Below are 20,600 nucleotides of genomic sequence, written 5' to 3' on the forward strand. Positions count from 1 at the left end.
TATTTTTTTTCTTGCGGCCAGAGAGAGTGACACATTTTCGTTGTCGAATATCCCTCACCTTAATTGTTTTGAATTTGTTCAGTTTGGCTCTCGGTTTGCCTGAGCTTTTAATTAAATTTTTTTCGCTCTCACGTTTTGCGGTAGTTAGTTTTATAATTGTGTGCACCGCTTTTACTCCAAATGAACATGCGCATTCAAAATTTAAATTGGATGGCTGGCAAATAGGAGTGGCCCCGACAACTACTGCATTTAGAATATACCACCAGAGAGGCAACGTCCTGTCAAAAGCCGCTGCATTAACAAATTTAAATAGGAAAATGTCTTGCAAAAGGAGAGTATAGAGAAATGCCTGAAATAAAGAGGGCTCCAAGGGATATAGCATTGCATTTCTGAGGCCAGCTAAACGAATTATACCAGTGGCGTCAAACCAAAAACGCACTCAATGTGTAAGCCGACAAAATTATGGAGCGTCAACAGAAACTCAATTTGGGAAACCGGAATTTTATTAGGTCGCTGTCGACCCAGTTGCCTGCCCCACACCCCCTTTTCGTCCTGGGAAAAAACCATGGCATACTTTTTAGCGTCAGGCATTTGTTTGTCTGCTGCGGTCGCAGTCGCAAAGTGCACTGCAAAATATAAGTATGCAGAAGGGGGGAGAGCCAGGGAATAAGGGGGATGTTTGCCAGTGAGTGAGGGAGATAGCTGGCTGGCCGAAATGGACTCTGCTGCAGTCAAGTGCAATAATGTAATGGCTATATTTAGCCAGGATCGCAAACACACACACACACACAGGGACACACAGGACACGTTCCATGTTTGCACTGCGTTATGGCCGCAATATTACCAAGTCCTGCCACGTCGCTCCTTTACAACGTTATATTTGCCGCATCCTTCGATTCTGTTGGTATGTGGGCTCCCATACAACCTCACCCGATTCGATTTGGCCGAAAAACATATTGACAGCATGCTGGTTGCGAACCGCCTGCGGGCTTTGGGTTTTCGGCTCTCCATTTCATCTCTGCCGCATTCCTGTCGCATATTTGAGCCCATTTTGTGATTGCACTTGCACCCAATGGCCAACGGAAATTGCTCGAACAAAATATTCGAGCATCGCGAGGCCGTTGCTCATCCTGAATCCTTCGCCCCCATCCGAAATCGATGCCAATGCCCATCCCTTTGGTCCTTTGCTCTCGCTTTGTCAGTTAAGCACCCGAGATTTGCAATTCTCCAGTTGCTTTTGTTTTTCCACTGTGCTTTGGTATAGTCCTTTTTTGGTTGTTGCTCCTTCCTGCCGCTGTTGCTCACCGAGTGAACCATGAATATTTCAGGCATTTAATTGTAAATTACACATACGCCCTGTGCGCCGTAGTTGAATTTTTTAGGAGCATCTGCCTCTGCGGCGGATTCGGTGTCTGGTTTCGCTGTAAAGCGCGGATTCGGTTATTGGGCCACCTCCCTGGGGAGCGAAGGATAGCCTTCATTTTAAAAATGCAACTCTTCTTGATTAAAGCTCACTTAAAGTAAAAGCTAGTAGCTTTAGGCGCCTCATCAAATAAAATAGATGCGATCATTGATATACTTGGAAAATCACCATTCCATCTTGAAAAGTGTTGAAAATTAGATGAGGTTTTTTAACCATTTATCATTGGTACTCGCATCACATTAAACATAAATAAATTCTAGGGAATTTCTATAGAATATTTTAACATTCAAATAAGAAGAAATAAATAAGAAATATTTTTTAAAATAATGCAGTTTTGGAGCAGTTATATACAAATAAAGCAATAATGACACAAAAGATTAAACTACCAATTGCATTTTTGAAAAAGTTACTTAAAATGTGGTTCAACTGAAAATCCCTTTCGTAAAATATGTTATTTTAAAAGGATTTAGGTACATTTTTTTAAGGGTTAAGTGTTTTAAAAACTCTTTCGGTATTTATTTTCCTAAAAAAGGTTTCATTGGATTAATTTACAACTTTGTTAAGGGAAATTAATAAAATAAAGCTGGTTGCGCAAACAACTTGCCTCAGATTTATTTGCGTTTTTTCAATTGCCGCATTTGGCCCAACCGAGTGAGTTGCCGACCAAATCCCACCGCAGCTCGCATCCGCTGCGGCAGGAAATACTTTATAAAAAACAGCCAGTTCGAATCCTCAGTCAAAGTTTGCACTCTATAAATACAGTTATGTGTAGCTGCGTTTTTTTAACGCGTTAATTATTAATACCTGATTCCGTACGACGTGTGTAATTAACATCCTGTTGGGCATACCACTTCCATTTTTTTTTCATCCCCCCGGCAGGACGAGAAAAATCAATTGCTAGTCACGAATGTGTGGTTGAAACTGGAGTGGAACGACATGAATCTACGCTGGAACACCTCCGACTACGGCGGGGTGAAGGATCTGAGGATACCGCCGCACCGGATCTGGAAGCCGGACGTGCTGATGTACAACAGTGCGGATGAGGGATTCGACGGCACCTACCAGACGAACGTGGTGGTGCGCAACAACGGATCCTGTCTGTACGTGCCGCCGGGGATCTTCAAGTCGACGTGCAAGATCGACATCACGTGGTTCCCCTTCGACGACCAGCGCTGCGAAATGAAGTTCGGCAGCTGGACCTACGACGGATTCCAGGTTTGGTTCAGTCACACCCATCCAAGCAGGGCAACCAGGAAGTACTTAACTTACTGAAAAAAAGAACTCGTAGTTGTTATGCTTGACCGATCCAATTCGAGTATATATATTTACGACTTGTGCTTATGATTTCACCATTTTGGTTTTTTTCTTTTGCTGCATTGATCTGATGCGAGTGAGATATTTACATTATTCTACCCTCTCCCCGAATATCGTATATAAAAGCTGGATTTACAATTACAAGATGAAACTGGCGGTGATATCAGCAGTTACGTGCTCAACGGCGAGTGGGAACTACTGGGTGAGTAAGCCAACGTCGTCCTGGAGCGACATACCTTCCTCTGTCCACTCTCTACATACTTCGACACCCAAACTCAGGCTCTGAGCGGGCGGTCTCCAGCCCGTTCTTCAGACAGATAAAAGATGATATAAGTTGAGAAATTACTCCGCAATGCTCCCAGTTCAGTGTGTGTGTGCAGGTGGAGGTATACCCTCTCCGCCGGCGAAGAGACAATGGTGCTAAAAGTGCTAAGGACTCGCTGCTGCTCCTTCGCGGAGTTTTGGCCTTGCGGCTGATTTATAGCATACTTTCGTGTGCCAAACACACAAGGACTCACACACGCACACCAGAAAAAAACTTCAACTCTCTCTCTCTCTCACTATCACTTACTTACTCTCTTTCACTCTTGAGCAGGGTTCAAGCTGCGAACTAAAGTTCCGAACTCGTTCCGTTCGAAACTACGACTGTGTTGCTCATCGATACGTGATTGAACGGTGTGTTCAATCATTTAGAGATGAGAAGGTTTACATCACTGCTTTTTAATACTTTTCTATGGTTAATTCAATTCAATTTCGAGGTCAATGAATACGGAATTAAGTAAGGCACTCGATGAACCCTGTTGTTATCCCACTCAAATTACTCAAAAATACCTTCGTACTCCACCCAAAAATCACACGCTTATCCAGTGTTCTCCCACTCACTCTACTTTCAAAACAAAAACAAAAAACAACTAAAAACTATCGCTAAAATTCTTTGGGCGCTTTAACTTTAAGACCGAAATAGCCGCGTAAACATTTCGTTTACTCTCAGTGTAAGAAGTCTGCTTGAAGGAGCATAATTTTAGACTTCGAAATAGTCTAAATATGCTACTCCAAACGCAGGCCCCAATAAGTTTAAAACCTGATCAAGAGGTAAGGCCCGGTCCTTGTATGCATTTACTTTAGATTATTTTACCCGGAATCTATGAATCCTTTTCTTAATCGCAGATAAAGGCATGTGGATAGCGCATACAATAAGAAACTAACTGAATGCTGAATAGAAAACGCTTACTTATACCTTATATAAACTGTCTCCAGATACTGAGACAGCCATGAAGATATATGGAAATATTTTGCATTTTGCCTAAGAGTTTAATTTAAAGAGATGAGGGGGATTACCGAGTAACGCGAACGCACATACTGTACATAAAGACTTTTAATTTGGAAACCTTGATTTATATTTTTTTAATTTATAAAAAATAATTTTACTTTGTATTACCTTAAAAATAAAACATTACAATTTTCCCCAGACAAAGTTAATTATTTTTTAAACACCGCATCTGTTTAAAACATTCTAAGAAATTGATTTAAAAAAACAGTAAGCTATTAAACTAGAATAAAATCACAAAATTCGGAAAATACTAATAGAGGATAGCTTTAATATGTCCACAATCAACGCGCAAATGGCAGAGAAAAGCTTCGTGAAAAACCATGACAGCTCAAAATCGCTAGCTGAATAGATAGAGGGAAAGGGCCGTGCTATTAGAGCCATACACCAGAACCAATTAAGAAATTAGAAGACAAATACTTCTGCATCCTCGCACATACATGCACTGTGAATTAGTGCCTCGAAAAGACACAGAAAGTTTTCAACTCAACACTGGCCACAAAAGTGCAAAAGAAAAATGTTTGCAACAAATTTTAGTTTCATTTGCCAACTTCGTTCTCTTTCATTCCTTGTTTTTGGCTTTTATTTTTCTGTGAGTAATTTTTCGGGAGTTTTCAAAAGTTTTTCAGCGGGTTTTTGTTTGGTCTACCCCCTTACCACCCTACCATTCCTTATTTTCTATCTGCAACTGCGGTTTTTTTTTTCTCCACCAGCTTATGCAAATTATTTTGAGTTGGCCAAGTGCTTCCAGACATAAGAGGTAAACTGTTTGTGGGGCGGAGTTTGGGAATTCCGAGTTTGGGGCTTCCAAAGTAGCTAGGTCATTTTTAAATACGCTGCCAAGGCATTTTGTTCGCAGTCTCTGTGCCTGGTAATCCCTTTGGTAATCTTGGAGTAAGTTGAGCAGATAATTTAGCTGGAAGTTTTGTTGTCCACCACCCACTTCCCATTTTCCTTCCTTCAGCATTTCTTTTGGGCATATGGCGAATGCTTTTTGCCAAAAGTTTTTATTGCAAATATGTTTGCGAACATGTCGAAAAACGAGCGGATGGGGGGTAAAAGCAATTAGGAGGTTGACGTTATCGGGGAAAGGGTTCCATGGTTTTTGAATGGATGTACTTTAGAATTCGAGGAGAAAGTTTCCCGCAGAGAGCAGATTAACAGAAGTTCGGAGTATCTTTCAATCAGCAAGGACAACTATTTAGTTGAGCTGCGGCTTAAGTTTCCTTTTGTCTCAGTGGATAAACGACTGGTATGACAACCTACAAAAATCACTAGTTAGTCAAGAATCAAAACAAGAGTATATAGACAAGTAACACCATCCTTTAGACACATCAGGACTTTCCATTTACAGCCAATAAACTCTGCTTACACAACTTCACTCTCAACTTACTTACTCTGATTTTGTACATGTATATGCATACTTGAATAACCCCCAAACGATTTCTTATCTCTACATACTTTTATACTACGTATTTACATTTTGGAAAGCAAAGTGCATAGCAACTTTTCCCCATAGTAAATTGCTCGGCTTACTCCACTCTGCTCTGCTCTTACTTAACTTTACTTACAATTAGTTTGCCTAGACAAATAAAACTCTAACCGAAACTAAGTTTACACTCAACTAAACCCCGACCCAGCCATACTATATATACCCGGCATGCCCATCCACACACCGCACACATTTCCCAGCCCATCTGCCACTCTGCCACTCATATCTGTAAAACATTCGAGAACTGTAAATGGCAATAATGCTTCAATTACACTTTCCAGCCACTCTAGTCTTTGATCTGCTCTGCTCTGTTCCGAACACGCTTACTACTCAATTCTCAATTCTACTACTCCCTACTTAACCCAACTCTTGTAATATGCTCAGAACAAGATGCTCAGCCCGAGTACTAAGTAAAGACCGCCACAGATACATATCTGACAAGAACATATAAACAGAGATTAAACGCTTTTGGTATATTGGTATAATGACGCTTCCCGTACAATTGAACAATCGCAGGTGTGCCTGGCAAACGTAACGAGATCTATTACAACTGCTGCCCGGAACCCTATATAGATATCACCTTCGCCATCATCATCCGGCGACGGACGCTGTACTATTTCTTCAACCTGATCATACCCTGTGTACTGATTGCCTCCATGGCCCTGCTTGGATTCACCCTGCCGCCGGATTCGGGTGAAAAATTATCACTGGGTAAGTAGAAGGGATTCTCGAGGCCTCCAAAACTAGGATGGGGATTTATTTCAAACCACTTACGCAACGCAAATACTTAAGAGCACCCCGACATACAGGCAAACAGCTTAAGAGCCGCTCGAAAAGTATTTGCCAAGTACTTTTTAAGTAATGACAGCCTAGTCGGCGGCAAAAGCAGCAAGTTTAAAATTAGATGCCATCCCCAAGCGTGTTGATAAGAATGAGCTGAAGCTCCTCACTTTGTAGCCAACTAACCGACTAACTGACTGACATCGCACATTAACCCATTATTGCCATCGTAACCCATTCCGCCAGTCTCAGCGCTGGTAAACAAACTATTGAACTTTTAATGCCGCCACGGCTGAGTAGTAAAAAGTGTTCAAGGAATGCTCCTCAAGGGGGGCTGTCAATCGACAGGACGAAGCATTAGTGGCTTGGAAAATCAGTTGGGACTCTCGACCGAACCGGAGGACCCGGTTACTCCGTCGATGCTTGAGTACACAAAACTGAAATAGAAATAAATGGCTAGCAAGTGGGTGTTGGAAAGTGCACGGCAAAGTATTAAAAGCTTGGGGAGAAAGGTTGCACAAGTTCCTTCGGCACTCTCTCAAGGACTGTGACTGATGTGGGCTGTCGAGAAAAGTCGAGCACATGTTTTGACAGGGGAAAATGATTTTGAAAAATAATTGCCAAAGAGTAGTACTAGTACACACAAAAAGTTGTATGAGTAAAATTGACCAATACGGATAGTTAAGTAACTGAAGAAAAAGGATAACAGCTATTACAGATAGTGACGTGTATTTTATTGCTTTGATAGAATAGAAAAACTACCATAAAATGGTAAGATGTGTGTCTTTTTTTGTTGGGGAAGTAACTATTTTGATGGTTAAATTGACAATTCGATGGGTTGATTTTCTACAATATTGGTACATTTTACATAAAAGTTCTTTGGGCTTACCTATTTAGTTACAGTTAAATATTAAGAAGATGGTACATGGTTTTGAACATTATTAGAGTTTATTTTAATTGACTAACAACGTATATGTAGAACACTTTATTATATTTTACAAAATATATAATCATGACAAATGTAATGCAATATTTAACGCCACAATTTATACCCACCCGAAGATATAATAACTCCATTACTTAGTCGTTCTCCATTTCCATTTGATATCTAGGTGTTACCATCTTGCTCTCGCTGACCGTGTTTCTCAATATGGTTGCCGAGACAATGCCGGCCACTTCCGATGCGGTACCATTGTTGGGTAAGATCATTTTGTTTACCAATAGTAGTCGATGGTAGAGCTTCTCGTAAATGTTAACCTAAACCATATTATCGCTGTGTGTACTTATTGCTTTTAAGTTCACGTTCTCTAATTGCAATCCATTAACTAAACATTTATACTGTAATACTTTCATATATGTACTCGTTTATAAATATCTCTAAAGTTGCAGTTGCATATTCATTTTATATATCCATGCATTTCTAAAATGATTTTAAAATCCAAATAAAATCCGATGATTTTATAATATTAAAACTTTGACACACAATTAAAAACCAAAAAGATTTTGAAGCACAGCTGTCGCCTTGAGATATTTTTGTTTTGGCAGCAAAGTCAAATGTTAAACAATAATATTTGGCTTTGAAGTCTAAATGGAAATTCGTGCTGTTGCAACAAAAATAAATATTTCCAAAACAACGTAGCGAAAGAAAACCAATTAATCATAACTAGAGGGGCATATAAATGTGACTAAAACCCATTAAAAACTTTGCCAAAAACGAATTATTAACAAAATAACCCACTATATTATATGACCCTTAAAGACCAAAAGATGATCAAATCTAAACTATAAATATAAAACACGAGTTGGTTTGAAAAATGCACACTTATTTGACAACGAGTTTCTTGCACGTTATAAATATTTTTTTAGTTTCGGTTGTCAAGACATCGGTATTATAAAGAGAGTTGGGTTGTTCCTAGACCACCTTCAAAAACATTGTTCCTGATAATGTTTTTTAAAGAGCTAATTATGGTTAGATTAGCAGAAAAAGGAACAACTCCGCTTTGTAAACAAATTCCAATAAAATTACTGTCAACCGAACTAAATTTCTTTTACAACCTTTCATAATTTTGTTTTTCAAAATTATACAATCTTCAAATTCGAATATTTTTCCTCCAAAAAGAGCGTACCAAATTAAAATTAAAATTATCTTGTTGAATTTATCTCATTCCGTACACTTTTTGGTGTCTAACTTCTATATTTACCTAACCTATGTCTAAAGTATAAGTACAAACTAAAGTTAACCTCGTGTGTGTGTGAATTAAAAACATATAATAAATCTATATGTATTTTTCTGGAAAATAACATTTGCTATGCCTTATAAAAACTGAACGACTAAGAAGCTAACAAACAGAACATTTTTGCCTTTAATGTACTAACTAAAATATTTTGTACATATTTCTTGCCTTTTTCTTTCTTTCAAACAAACTATGTACCTTCCGCAAAAAATATATGTGCTCACTAAATGCATATAAAACTGAACGAAACCAAACCGTACACTATGAATAAAATCTGAACTTTGAAATATGCGTTACCCCAAACGAACTAACACATAAACAACTTCCAATCCAACAATATATATTAACAATAAAATCCGTGCACCACTACAACAATTACAATATATTCCCACACTGAACATGATAAATATATATAATAAATATATATATATATATATTGACAACACGCCCAACCAACCAACAGGTACATATTTCAATTGCATAATGTTTATGGTAGCTTCATCCGTTGTGTCAACGATTTTAATATTAAATTATCATCATCGAAATGCTGATACGCACGAAATGTCCGAATGGGTAAGTTGCAAATAGGTCAACCCACCAAATAACCATCCCGAAACCACCACAGCAATCCAAAAAAAACTCTCTTACCAACCAACCAAAAACAAAATATCAAAATAAGAAACAACTGCAAAAGCGACCATCACTCATCATTTATAGCTTCAGCTAGTTTTCAGTGGCCGCAGGACGGCAGCTTCAGAGGAGCCTCCCATATCCTGCCCCATATATCCTTTTTCCTGCCAACGTGGGGGGGAGGGGGGTTGAAACCCATCCAGTACCATTACCCCAGAGTCAGTCCTCTGTTGCTGCTGAATTTGAGGCCACTGTCGCATAGAATTAGCATTTTTTATATGATTTATCTCTGCCAAAGGAGAAAAATTGCAACGTTTTATGCGAGAGCCATGCAAAGATAATTTATGTGTTAGCTAGCGAAATGTTTTTGTGTTAGCTATTTTCACATTGTTTAGTTACTTGTTGTAAATTGTGTTGTATTCCTTTATTGTAAAAACGAAACCTAAAACCATAAACATAAACCAATAACACAGAATTAAAAAGAACATGTTTTTTTTTGTAATTTTTAAATTTCGTTCCTCGAGTCTAAAAAGACCTTTAACAAGGTCAGATATTTTTTTAAACAAAACGAATTAAATTTTCATCCTTCAAAGTTGTTAAGATATATTCAGAATATATTTCATGAATAAAAGTAATTGTAAAAAACCAAAAAATAAATGTTTTTCAATGCTCAGTGGCACTAATTATAGTAAGGACCAACTGTTTTTTTAGTCAATTTGAATAAATACCCAAATATCACTCAGCAAAAAAAAAATGTTTTCCCAAAGATAGGCTAATGGCCATTTAAAATTCATTATTCCATTCATAAATATAAACAGCTTATTGATCTGCTGATGCAAACCATATTCACTTCAAACTAAATATGAAAAACATTTCCATGTGTTTAACTCATTGCTCACACCGTTTAGGAGCCAAAAGCTCCCTTGAAAATATAAAAAGCATTTAAATTACTAAAAATACCTAAAAACGTATCTGCAAATAGTTGCACAAATAAATGTTGTTCAATATCCCTTTAATTGTTATAATTGTTGATGTTGTCCTGCATTTATGTTTCATACACAAAAACAGCCCTTTTTCGTTGTTCGGTTTTTCTATTGGTTATTTGTTAGTTTTTGATGCCTACTTAGAGGCTGTTATGCAAGCTTCCCAAGCCTTTTCTTTTGCCCCATTTGATTTTGTTAGTATGCATAACTGTAACTGCAATTTAGCTGAGAGCCAAAGCCAAGTTAAAAACCAAAAGAAATGTCAGTTGAGTTGAGGTTTAGATATGACCCCATGACCCCTGTGTGTGTGACCCAAAAAAAAGGAAGTAAATCAAAAGAACCCAGTGGAGACGTAATATAACGAGCAAGAAGCTGATGCGAGAGTAAGGGAATGCCGAGCCGAAAATGTGACGGACGGATGTACAGAGTACGAAATGAATGTTGTAACCATCCAACATGTCTAGCTACTATACGTGTCTACTATAAAATAATTTATGTAATGAAAAATATCGTAATGTTGATGTTGGGCCCATAATTTGTACTTACGTGTATGCCAGCCACATCCTCGATCCCAGCAAGAATCCCCATACCACCATACCCAACTAACCCGGTCCCATTCCCAATCCCTTTTTGCTCGTAACTTTGTCACCAGTTGCACACACGCTTTTGTATCTGCATCATTATACTCGTACCAAAGTGAATAGGTTTAAAAAAATAACAAAAAAAATATATGAACCAAAGCATATGGCAACGTCGAAACGGCTGTCCAATTATGCATTATGTAACACGATGTGCTCGTGTATGAAGCTCTGTAAATGGTACTCTAGCCTCTATTTGCCTACCCAATATCTTTTTTCCTCCAAGTACATATTTAAACCATATAACTCTGTACATAGCCTCTATTTGTGTGGTGTAGTGTGTGTGCTTGAGTGTGAAATATTTTGTTATAAAGCCTTTGGCGACAGGCGTAATTATAATTGAATAAAGAAGTATAGGGGTTCGTTAAACTTTAATAAAGATAATTAAAGACAAATTGTAACATAGTAAATCAACAACTAATCCAAAGTAGTTGCTTTAAGGGGTTAAACATGGGTATATTAATAATATTTTAGTCATAAATTAAAGCATTTTATATTCTTCTTCATTGTAAAAGTTGGTTTATATTTTTAATAGCAAACTTAACCCACTGAGTTATATCAATAGTCTACGTTTTCCATTCACCTCATGAAATAGCGACCAATTTCTTTATTTCCTCTTTATCCCCCAATGCTGGTATCAATGGTGGAAAATATCAGACATTTCATGACAATATTTTCGCAAGACAGTCAAGTGGAAAGCAATTTCCACACATTATTGCAATGGCCTCCAAGTGCATAATGAAAAGTTTCGCTAGACGGGAGCCAGAAAAGTAGGGAAAAATCAAGAATAAGGGCAGCTCAGTGGAAGTCGATTGGCTTTTAAGAAGTCACTCACATGACAAGTTTTGTACGGTTTTCGCGCAAGAATGTGGAGGCAGCCCGCCTCCACCGACACACAATTGAATTTGGAACACATCGGGGGAAAAACCAAAGCCAGGAATCGAATAGAAATGGGGAAGTTTGGGGGCTTGACAGTTGGCCCAGTTGTGAGTTGTTCCGACACGGCATCGAAAATTGAGGCAATTGGCGAGGGCATGGCAGGTGCATTAGAAATGTGCATGCCCAAGAAGTCCCTCTGACTGCCACTTGAATTGGCCCCAGAGACTCTCCTCCGCCACCAAAAACACCCCGCCTCTGTGTGATAACAACAAATCAATTTGCGCAAAATTTGCACAAAAGATTGGGGGAAGTGTAGGTTGATATGGATATGGTAGATGCCAGTTGCTCCGATGGCAATGGTTAACTTTGCATTTAGTTTGCATGCCACGTCCTGAAGCGCATTTCCATGTAAGCTCCTCGCTTGTTGGCCAAAAAAAAAAAGAGGAGAAAAAAGAGAAACCGCCAGCAAGGAGGAGCCGACATGATGGAGGAGGCAGCCAGCACGGCCAAAAGGACGAGGGACAAAGGACAACCGGGCACAACGACAGTTTCAGACAAACTGCAAGCGAGCTTGTCAGCTAAGAGCGTCGGTTTTTCAGCTCCTCAACTGCACTGCGGATTGCGGATAGTGGGTATGGGGGGTATTTGGATAGTAGGGGTCCAAACACCGATGCCTGGGGATAAGCTCCGGCGAGGGAGCGAAACATGTCCTGGCCATCCTATCGATTTACGTTTTTTTCTGTGACTGTATCTGAGTTCTCCTGCCTGAAAGAAGTTAACCCGTTTAGCCGTTTACCTGATAACCAGTTTACCCCTTACAAGTTAACCAGGTGGCAATCATTGATGAATGGGTTTACGAAGAACAACTGAGATACGCAAATGCTCTCAGTCCTAAATTTTTTTTTTTTTTTAAAAAGACAGGACCAGAACATTTGTAATTCTTAAATCTCATAAGTAAAATACAACCCTTTTTGAAAAGTATCATATTCAAGTTTAAAGTACTGAATAAATATTGAACCGATTTTTAAAAGAACTTGTAGTAGAACTTGTTGAACAAAAGTTATGAAAGGGAGCATAAATCAAGGGATGAGTGTGAATGCCTTTTGGGGGATATAGTTTACAGCTTAGCAGCTTTGGGCCAAACACCATAGTCTCAGATGTTTGTTATTGCTGTCGTTATAACTAGTGCTTCTGTTGTGTCTGTGTGTTTGTGCCTCGTGCTCTACACGTGTTTATCTGTATCTGTGTTTGTATTGTTGATCATAAATTTTGCATGCACCGTAGCTATAAATAAGCAGAGACCATGGCGAAAAGCGAACACACTCCATATCTCACATAAATATTATTATAAGTGTAATAACAAATCACCCAGCAAACTGACAAACAACAAACACCAAACACCCACATGTTGCGCTCACTCTATCTCTTTTTGGGCAAAAGGACTCCCCAAAAACAGTGTTGCTTTAGTTGTAATCAAAATCAAATATAAATCATACTTGTGGTCATCTGTCTGGGTGTGAGTGGAGTGGAGTTTCCCCTTTCATGCAAAATAGCCATAAATCGTGGGAAGCCCGCTTCAGTTTTCCACACATTTTTCACCACTTTCACACACACCCAGGCACAGAGACACACACACTCACACATCATCATCATCATCATCCACAAACACGAACTTTTAGAACACGCAATTGGAGCATAAATACATCAAATTTGATTTTTGATCGGATTATCCTGGGCTCGTCCCACTAAACGTTTCCATTTCGCCACCTGCCGCTTAGATACGCATCGTGTTTTTGTGCTGGCTGCCATGGATACTGCGAATGAGTCGACCAGGACGACCGCTGATCCTGGAGTTCCCGACCACGCCCTGTTCGGACACCTCCTCCGAGCGCAAGCACCAGATACTCTCCGACGTTGAGCTGAAAGAGCGGTATTTAGCATTCGACCAAAGCGCACAGAAAAACTTATTTTATCTGTTGACTTTATAATATTTATAATTATTTATAATTTGGACATTTTTATAAGATTACTTATATTTAAGTAACTTAATAATAGATATTTTAAATATTCCCTATACTGCTGAATTGCTGAATTGTTAAAAGTTTAACAAAAAATTGTTATTGTAAAATTTTAAAATTAAAAATTTCAAATGCATTTTCTCAGAACTTAAATCACATATAATTATATTTTTATAGTTCATTTCTGTCTAAGTTATGAAGTACAATCATTCTTATTTGCTTTTAAAGTAATTAACGTACACTGGTCACACTGAAATGTTGCAGAGTTGCAATAGCTTTATATTGAAATAAGGTAACTCTGGTTTTCAAAGTTTTAGCAGAACCAATGTTTTTGAATATTGATTTGTATGGAACCACTGATATACAGCCGACCAATATTCAAAAATTCAGCAGTTTAGGGACTGTCCTAATTAAATTCACCTATAACACTAACAAATAAATTATAAATTAATTCTTTGTTAAATATTATCAAAGTTCACTAGATTTTCTGTGTGCTGTCGAGGTTCTTGCTCTCGCTTTCTTCAAAGTGCGAAGCGAAAGCAGGAACAGTGCCAATTGCTCATATTGTATTTGACATTTCTGCCGAGGGTACTAAAGCTGATTTTATTCCCCCGCAACGAAGCTCGTCGAAATCACTTCTGGCCAACGTACTGGACATCGACGATGACTTCCGGCACAATTGTCGCCCCATGACGCCCGGCGGAACACTGCCACACAATCCGGCCTTCTATCGCACGGTTTATGGGTAACGAGTCACCTTGGGATTGGGTTAACTGAATCTAGCCACTCACGTGCCGCATTTCTCTCTCGTTTTCGGCCTGGTCCACCAAATGGCAAAAACAGACAAGGCGACGATGGCAGCATTGGGCCAATTGGCAGCACCCGAATGCCGGATGCGGTCACCCATCATACGTGCATCAAATCATCAACAGAATATGAATTAGGTTTAATCTTGAAGGAAATTCGCTTTATAACTGATCAGGTAAGTCGGTTCTCAGGAAGATGTTGCAAGATCACACCTTGAATTCGTACTAACCAGTGTTTTAATATTCAAATTGCGTTCCATTTATACAATATATACTGTGCATGCTCAACCTAGTTATAGCCATTGACTATTTTTAATTGTTTGCCTTGTCTTCTTCTCTCCAACTTAATCAACTCTTTCTCTTTGATTAATAACAAATGAAAAACCATCAAATCGAATATACAGCTACGTAAAGATGACGAGTGCAATGACATTGCCAATGATTGGAAATTTGCAGCTATGGTCGTTGACAGACTGTGCCTTATCATATTCACAATGTTCACAATATTAGCCACAATAGCTGTACTACTATCAGCACCACATATTATTGTCTCGTAGCCATATGGGCGAGGTGGTTATTGTTATTGGTTTTATTATAAAATCAATTTGTTAATTATTAAATTAATAACGAAACTTTTTAAGTAAATTAAAACTAAAAAACATTTTAAAAAAGCACAAAAAAATAGGAAAACACATGATAAAATCCATTGACTAAATAATACATCCAAAAAAATGAACTAAAAAAAATTAAAAACTCGTCTCTGAAAACACAATAATTTATTTATAAAAATCTCGTTTAAAAAATCTTTCATTAAAATCAAACAGACACTAAAAAAAGAGACTAAAACCAACATCATATACTAAAAACGTTAAAAACTAAATAATTCCAATTTTCCTAATTCTATACAAAAAATCTATATTATGGTAAACCAAAGAGATCCCCTCACTTCCCCGCAAGCCCCCACAAGCCAGTATCTATATTTCTTCCATTGAATATATATATACATATATGTTTGACAAGCAAGCAAAACGGGTATATTTTCTTTTTAGAGATTATATATTTTATAGAATAAGCGAGGCGTTTTCATACAAATAGTCACATGGGTTTTCGAAACTTTTTTTTTTGGACAGACTTCAAGGGAAATGCCAGTACTCCAAAGCAAAACAAAAGCCCCCAAACCTTTTTGGAAGACTTCGATTTGTGAGCTTTATAGTAGAAAATGTAGATGGGGAAATTTGCAAAGCGTATATGATATGAAAACCCAACGTTCTAAAATCTACAGACGGACAACAAAATTTGTATTCTTCTTCAGCACTGAAGTCAGTCCAGGGATTTGTTCCGAGCAACTTTTTGCTAACAGTTAGTACCTAGGCCAATTAAGCTATTCCGCCACATTCCCCTCTCTAGACGAAAACTGCATTTCCAAAACAGAACCAATTAACCCTACATATCCTACACTGTGTAACTAGTTCGCTCTCCCCACTCTCATCTTAAGTTCAATGTCTAACCAAATGATAAATCCAAAACCAAACCAAACCAAACCCCTTAAACTAAAAACCATACCCCTTAAAGCTTACCAAAACCAATAGAATAACCAATCTGAATTGGAATTAAGAAAATTCAATGGAATATAACAAAGAAAATGGAAAAATCAAAATGATGCAGAAGTAAGAGTAATTGACGTGAGGCACAGCAGGTAATGATGAGCCCAGAATTGCGTTCAGTAAATGAAATGTGTCCGTAGGACTGCATTTCATGTTGACTGGCGTTGCACGAGGAAATGAATTTATGAAATTAAATGGTTGCGAGCAATAATATCTGCGTGTTGATGAATTGCATGATTTTTGGTGATGCAAACGATGATCGATCGAACTATTGCGCGAGGTCCACGACAGAGGGCAAGAGTTCGCTCTTTCAGCGCATTGAGAACAGCGAAACTCTATACAGTCTAACTTTCGGTATTACTTTACATTTATTTACTTGATTTTTAAATTTTTGATTTTGAAATACTAAAAGTTACGACACCAGAAAGCAATTCAACACAGAAAACATAGAGACAGGCCAATCAATCAATTGGAAATGAGGCAAACCAACCAGTACAGCACTCGAGATATACCGATACCAATAACAATGAACATCACAAGACCCTAGAACACGTAACATGCCGGTGCATGGGTTATTATGTGCTGGCCTTAGTATAGAGCGCACAAAACATACTTGATCAGAGACCACAACAACCAAAACATATAAACCAAGGAGCTTTATACAGATATACATATATGATGGAGTTTAGCGTGAGTCAATCTGACCCAACTTTTCATATATTTGTACCATACACAAGACACACACACACACTCGGTTGTTCGATGGCCGGTTAATCCCAATATTACGAATATAAACTTAAAGTATGTTTCTGTCCGCTTACTAGCCAAGCACACAATTTCAAAATAACGAAACAAAGGAATACAAGAAACAAAAATCTTAAAAATTAACACGGTCTGGGAGATCCATTGCGGAATGTGTGGGAGAAACTCCAGTTCAAAGACCACCTTATAAGGGTGATCTTTAAATATCATTTTTCTCCTGCGTAATTCCTGGAAACGATCCCATGTCCAAGAATAGAACAAAAAGCATTACTGCGTTGGTCGAAATTTCACACTGACTTTTCTTTTCACACAAAAGCAAAGAAAACGTTCGAAATGGAATTAGCTTTTGAATTTTTAAGTTACAGTTATTCTGCTTCTAATTGTAAATCTTGTGCAATGTAAACAATCAGAATTTTTCTTTGAATATAAACAATACGAACACGCCAAAACCAAAGCAAACTAAAACATATAGGTCACAGTAAAAATGCAAAAAAAAATTCAAAAATAAATAATGGAAATATGATTAGCAACTAAACGATGTCATTCAAATTAGACTAGGCTACACAGAAATCCATAAGTTGTTAAGATTCTATCCAAAGAGCTAAACAAATGCAAACTCAACAAAATATACTAGAAATAGATTTACATACAACAATAAATACATTTCGAATAACGAACAAATCGAACAAATAGATAAGGAAAATTGAGTATGGGATGAATTGGTTTTTATAAGATTTGGTTAAAGGACAATTTTGAACTTCAATTTATATACAGATTTTGTATGCCCAACTATACAATCTCCTGACTTACTCCTTTTCGGTTGTTTTACTTTTGAACGATTCAGAAATATTTATAAATAAGGTTTAGCTTTTGATAAAAGATTCGAAATGTAAAATAATATGAGACCTTGTTATATTTTGATGAAAGGTGAAATTCTTTTTACATTTTGTTTTATGCCCACAAGAATAGCTTGAAATGCAATGGATCGGAGAAAGTATCAATTTGTGGGGACTTTTCTTAATGTTTTTGATAAACATATATTTTATTTTGTATGCTTTTCCAATGCGAATGTCAGTGAGAAAATATAACGATAGATTTCAATCCTAACGCTTAAGAATATTAAACAAATAATAATAGAGAACATAGCAAACAAGCTGCCAGCATGAAAAATAAAAACAATAACTAATTTTAAATCTTTTATACATTTCCATCAATTGTGCTTGTTTAAACACAAAAGAAAGCAACCCAAAAGAGCCCAACTGAAATATCTGATGGCCGTTTTCAAATAGCAATCAATAACTGGATTATGTTCAACATCCAATTAGCTGAAGTTGAACAAAAGTTTTCATATAAGCAATTTTTAAAGAAAAATGTCACCCCAGTAAATAAATACATAGGAAATAAAATGGCTCTCTGGGCTGAATTAATCGGCAACATTAGTCGAGGCCATGCAATGGAGCAAGATTATGGAAATTAAACTAATAAAGTTCTAGTGCATAAAAAGGACAGTTTGGAAAATAGTTCTTCATCAACCATTAAATACACAGTTTATACATAGATGTGTATATTTACATGGATACGTATATACTTCTTTTTACACAGACAAACAAGTATATATATAAATATATAGTATACTATGTAATAAATTATAAATGAAAATATTTGAAGCAAATGATGAAACTTTTTCCTACAACTAGTTGCATTTAAATGAATTTTAAAAAAATATACATAAAAAGTATATATTTCTTAAAAAAAAAAAACAAAAACCAAACTCCTTTCTCTATTTAAAATAAAAAACGAAAAACACACAAAACTTCAAATTAATATTTAATTAGTCATTTAAAAAGGGTTTATAAAAAACCAAAATCAAGCGGGATGAAATCGTAACCTAGTAAATATTTAAATTAAATTAATTTTAAAAAAGTGAAAAAGAAACAAAGAACACAGAAAACAAAAGAAAAGCGCTGATTTTTTATGTCGTTATTAGTATTTAAATTTAAATAATTGCGTATAAAGAAACATACAGAATTAACTAAAGAACACAAAATATATGACATAAAAAATTAGAAGAAAATTTAAATTGGTCATTTTGACCTAAATAGTAAATTATAGAAGAAAAAATAAAATAAAAGTTGAAAGGAAACAATGAAGAAAAGAAAAAGAAACCCGAGTAAAGCGATTGTAAAATTTTAACTATTATTCAATAATAAAAATTCAAAAAGAAAAGATTTGACAGAAATACCAAAAAAAAGAAATTAGGTTTTATTCTCAACAAAAAGAAATGATTCTTCGCCAAGGACTTGGATGATGACATCAAGGACGAAGGTGATCCTGCTACCCACTCATGGAAAGGTAAATTGTGCTATTCTCTAGAAACTGCTGCGAGTTAGGCTTAAGAAACCAATAAAAAGACACTCTCATATACATTTAATAAAAATGTAAATATATTGTATCAATGTTCATAAAAACTAAATTCATATTGTCATATACTCATTGCAAAACAACACATTGTTCCCTGTAAGCATCAATACTTAGATTACGTAGTAATTACGCTGTAACAAATGGACATGAACATCATTAACTGGAAAAAACAAAGATAAAACAAGAGCGTTTGACATTTATATTCAAAGTGGTAAAATTTCACAACTGATTTTTGAAACACAGATGTTTTGGCAAATTTTACTGAAGGAAAATTCTGATCCCTGCGCAGTTTGTCAACAACCAGCTGAAAGCCAAATTAAAATCCAGTTCCTTCTTTACGATATTCCCATAACAGAAATAAATATATAACAAATAAATACATACAGCTGGCCAAACTACTGATTCAAAATAAAAACAGCCGAAGGAATGCTGCGTGTATGTATACCAGATTGTTTTAATTTTTCCCTTGTGGAAAGTTAAAATTGTAAGAAAATGCCCTTTTTTTATCCCGAAATTTTGGCATGTTTTCTTTATATCCTTCTTCTATTTATTTCCCAAGTCCAATAAAAAAAGACTATTTTTCTAAAATCGAATCAAAAATAGTTTAAGTATTCAGTCACATCTACCCTTACTTGTGCACTCCTTTGTATACATTTGCTTTTGCACGATATGATCATTAGATAATTTAATTTCCTTTACTAACATTACTATTTTTATCTAACCTATTTCACGATTGCTAACAATATTGGGAGCTTTTCGAGGTGAGTAATTGTAAACAATACATTGTTGAATTTATTAAAAGTGTTTTTCATTATAGGAAGTACGCATTAGACGAGTAAAAACATTGAGGACCATCCATATTAACAACAAAAATATTGTTTATATATTTTAGTTATTATTATAAAAAAATTGTAATGCTACTTATAATTGTGTTATTTTTATTTTGATTTCATGTAAAATAAAACTTATAATGTTGTTAAAAAAAACTTTGAATTTATATGAAATTTGTGGCAATAACTAGGAGTACCTAATAAGAAAAAACTGAAGGGTAGTGTTTAAATGAAATAAAGGGCTAAATGTATCTTAACAGTGTGATTTGGGTGTTAGTTGCTTAGCAATTTACAACAAAATTTAAATTTAAAAGATGATATCGCCATGTTGGACAACTAGGGAAGAAATATTATTGAAACTATTCTAAGATTACTTAAACAGACAAGATCTTTGTTATGATAAAATTAAATAAATAAATATAACTAATAGTATTTTTAGATCATTTTATTATTTGTTAA

At 36.3% G+C, this 20,600-nt stretch overlaps 1 protein-coding gene across 3 annotated transcripts in view; it reads left to right on the forward strand.

The window, feature by feature from the left end:
• The window catches only part of LOC119548455 (neuronal acetylcholine receptor subunit alpha-7), a 57,728-nt gene extending 37,859 nt beyond the window's left edge, over window positions 1-19,869 (forward strand). For 2 of the 3 annotated variants that reach the window (XM_037855719.1, XM_037855720.1), the window contains exons 5-13: window positions 2,303-2,638; window positions 2,864-2,939; window positions 6,073-6,267; window positions 7,449-7,535; window positions 9,034-9,143; window positions 13,479-13,630; window positions 14,341-14,463; window positions 14,562-14,700; window positions 14,929-19,869. In XM_037855719.1, the coding sequence (XP_037711647.1) occupies window positions 2,303-2,638; window positions 2,864-2,939; window positions 6,073-6,267; window positions 7,449-7,535; window positions 9,034-9,143; window positions 13,479-13,630; window positions 14,341-14,463; window positions 14,562-14,700; window positions 14,929-15,081 (1,371 nt within the window). In that variant the 3' untranslated portion in view covers window positions 15,082-19,869. Of the gene's footprint in view, window positions 1-2,302; window positions 2,639-2,863; window positions 2,940-6,072; window positions 6,268-7,448; window positions 7,536-9,033; window positions 9,144-13,478; window positions 13,631-14,340; window positions 14,464-14,561 lie in introns of all 3 variants that reach the window. The other variant, XM_037855721.1, reaches the window with a different exon arrangement.
• The last annotated feature ends 731 nt before the right edge of the window (window positions 19,870-20,600 follow it).

The sequence above is a fragment of the Drosophila subpulchrella genome, chromosome 2L (genome assembly GCF_014743375.2).
Source record: "Drosophila subpulchrella strain 33 F10 #4 breed RU33 chromosome 2L, RU_Dsub_v1.1 Primary Assembly, whole genome shotgun sequence".
In the NCBI taxonomy this organism is placed as follows: Eukaryota; Metazoa; Arthropoda; class Insecta; order Diptera; family Drosophilidae; genus Drosophila; species Drosophila subpulchrella.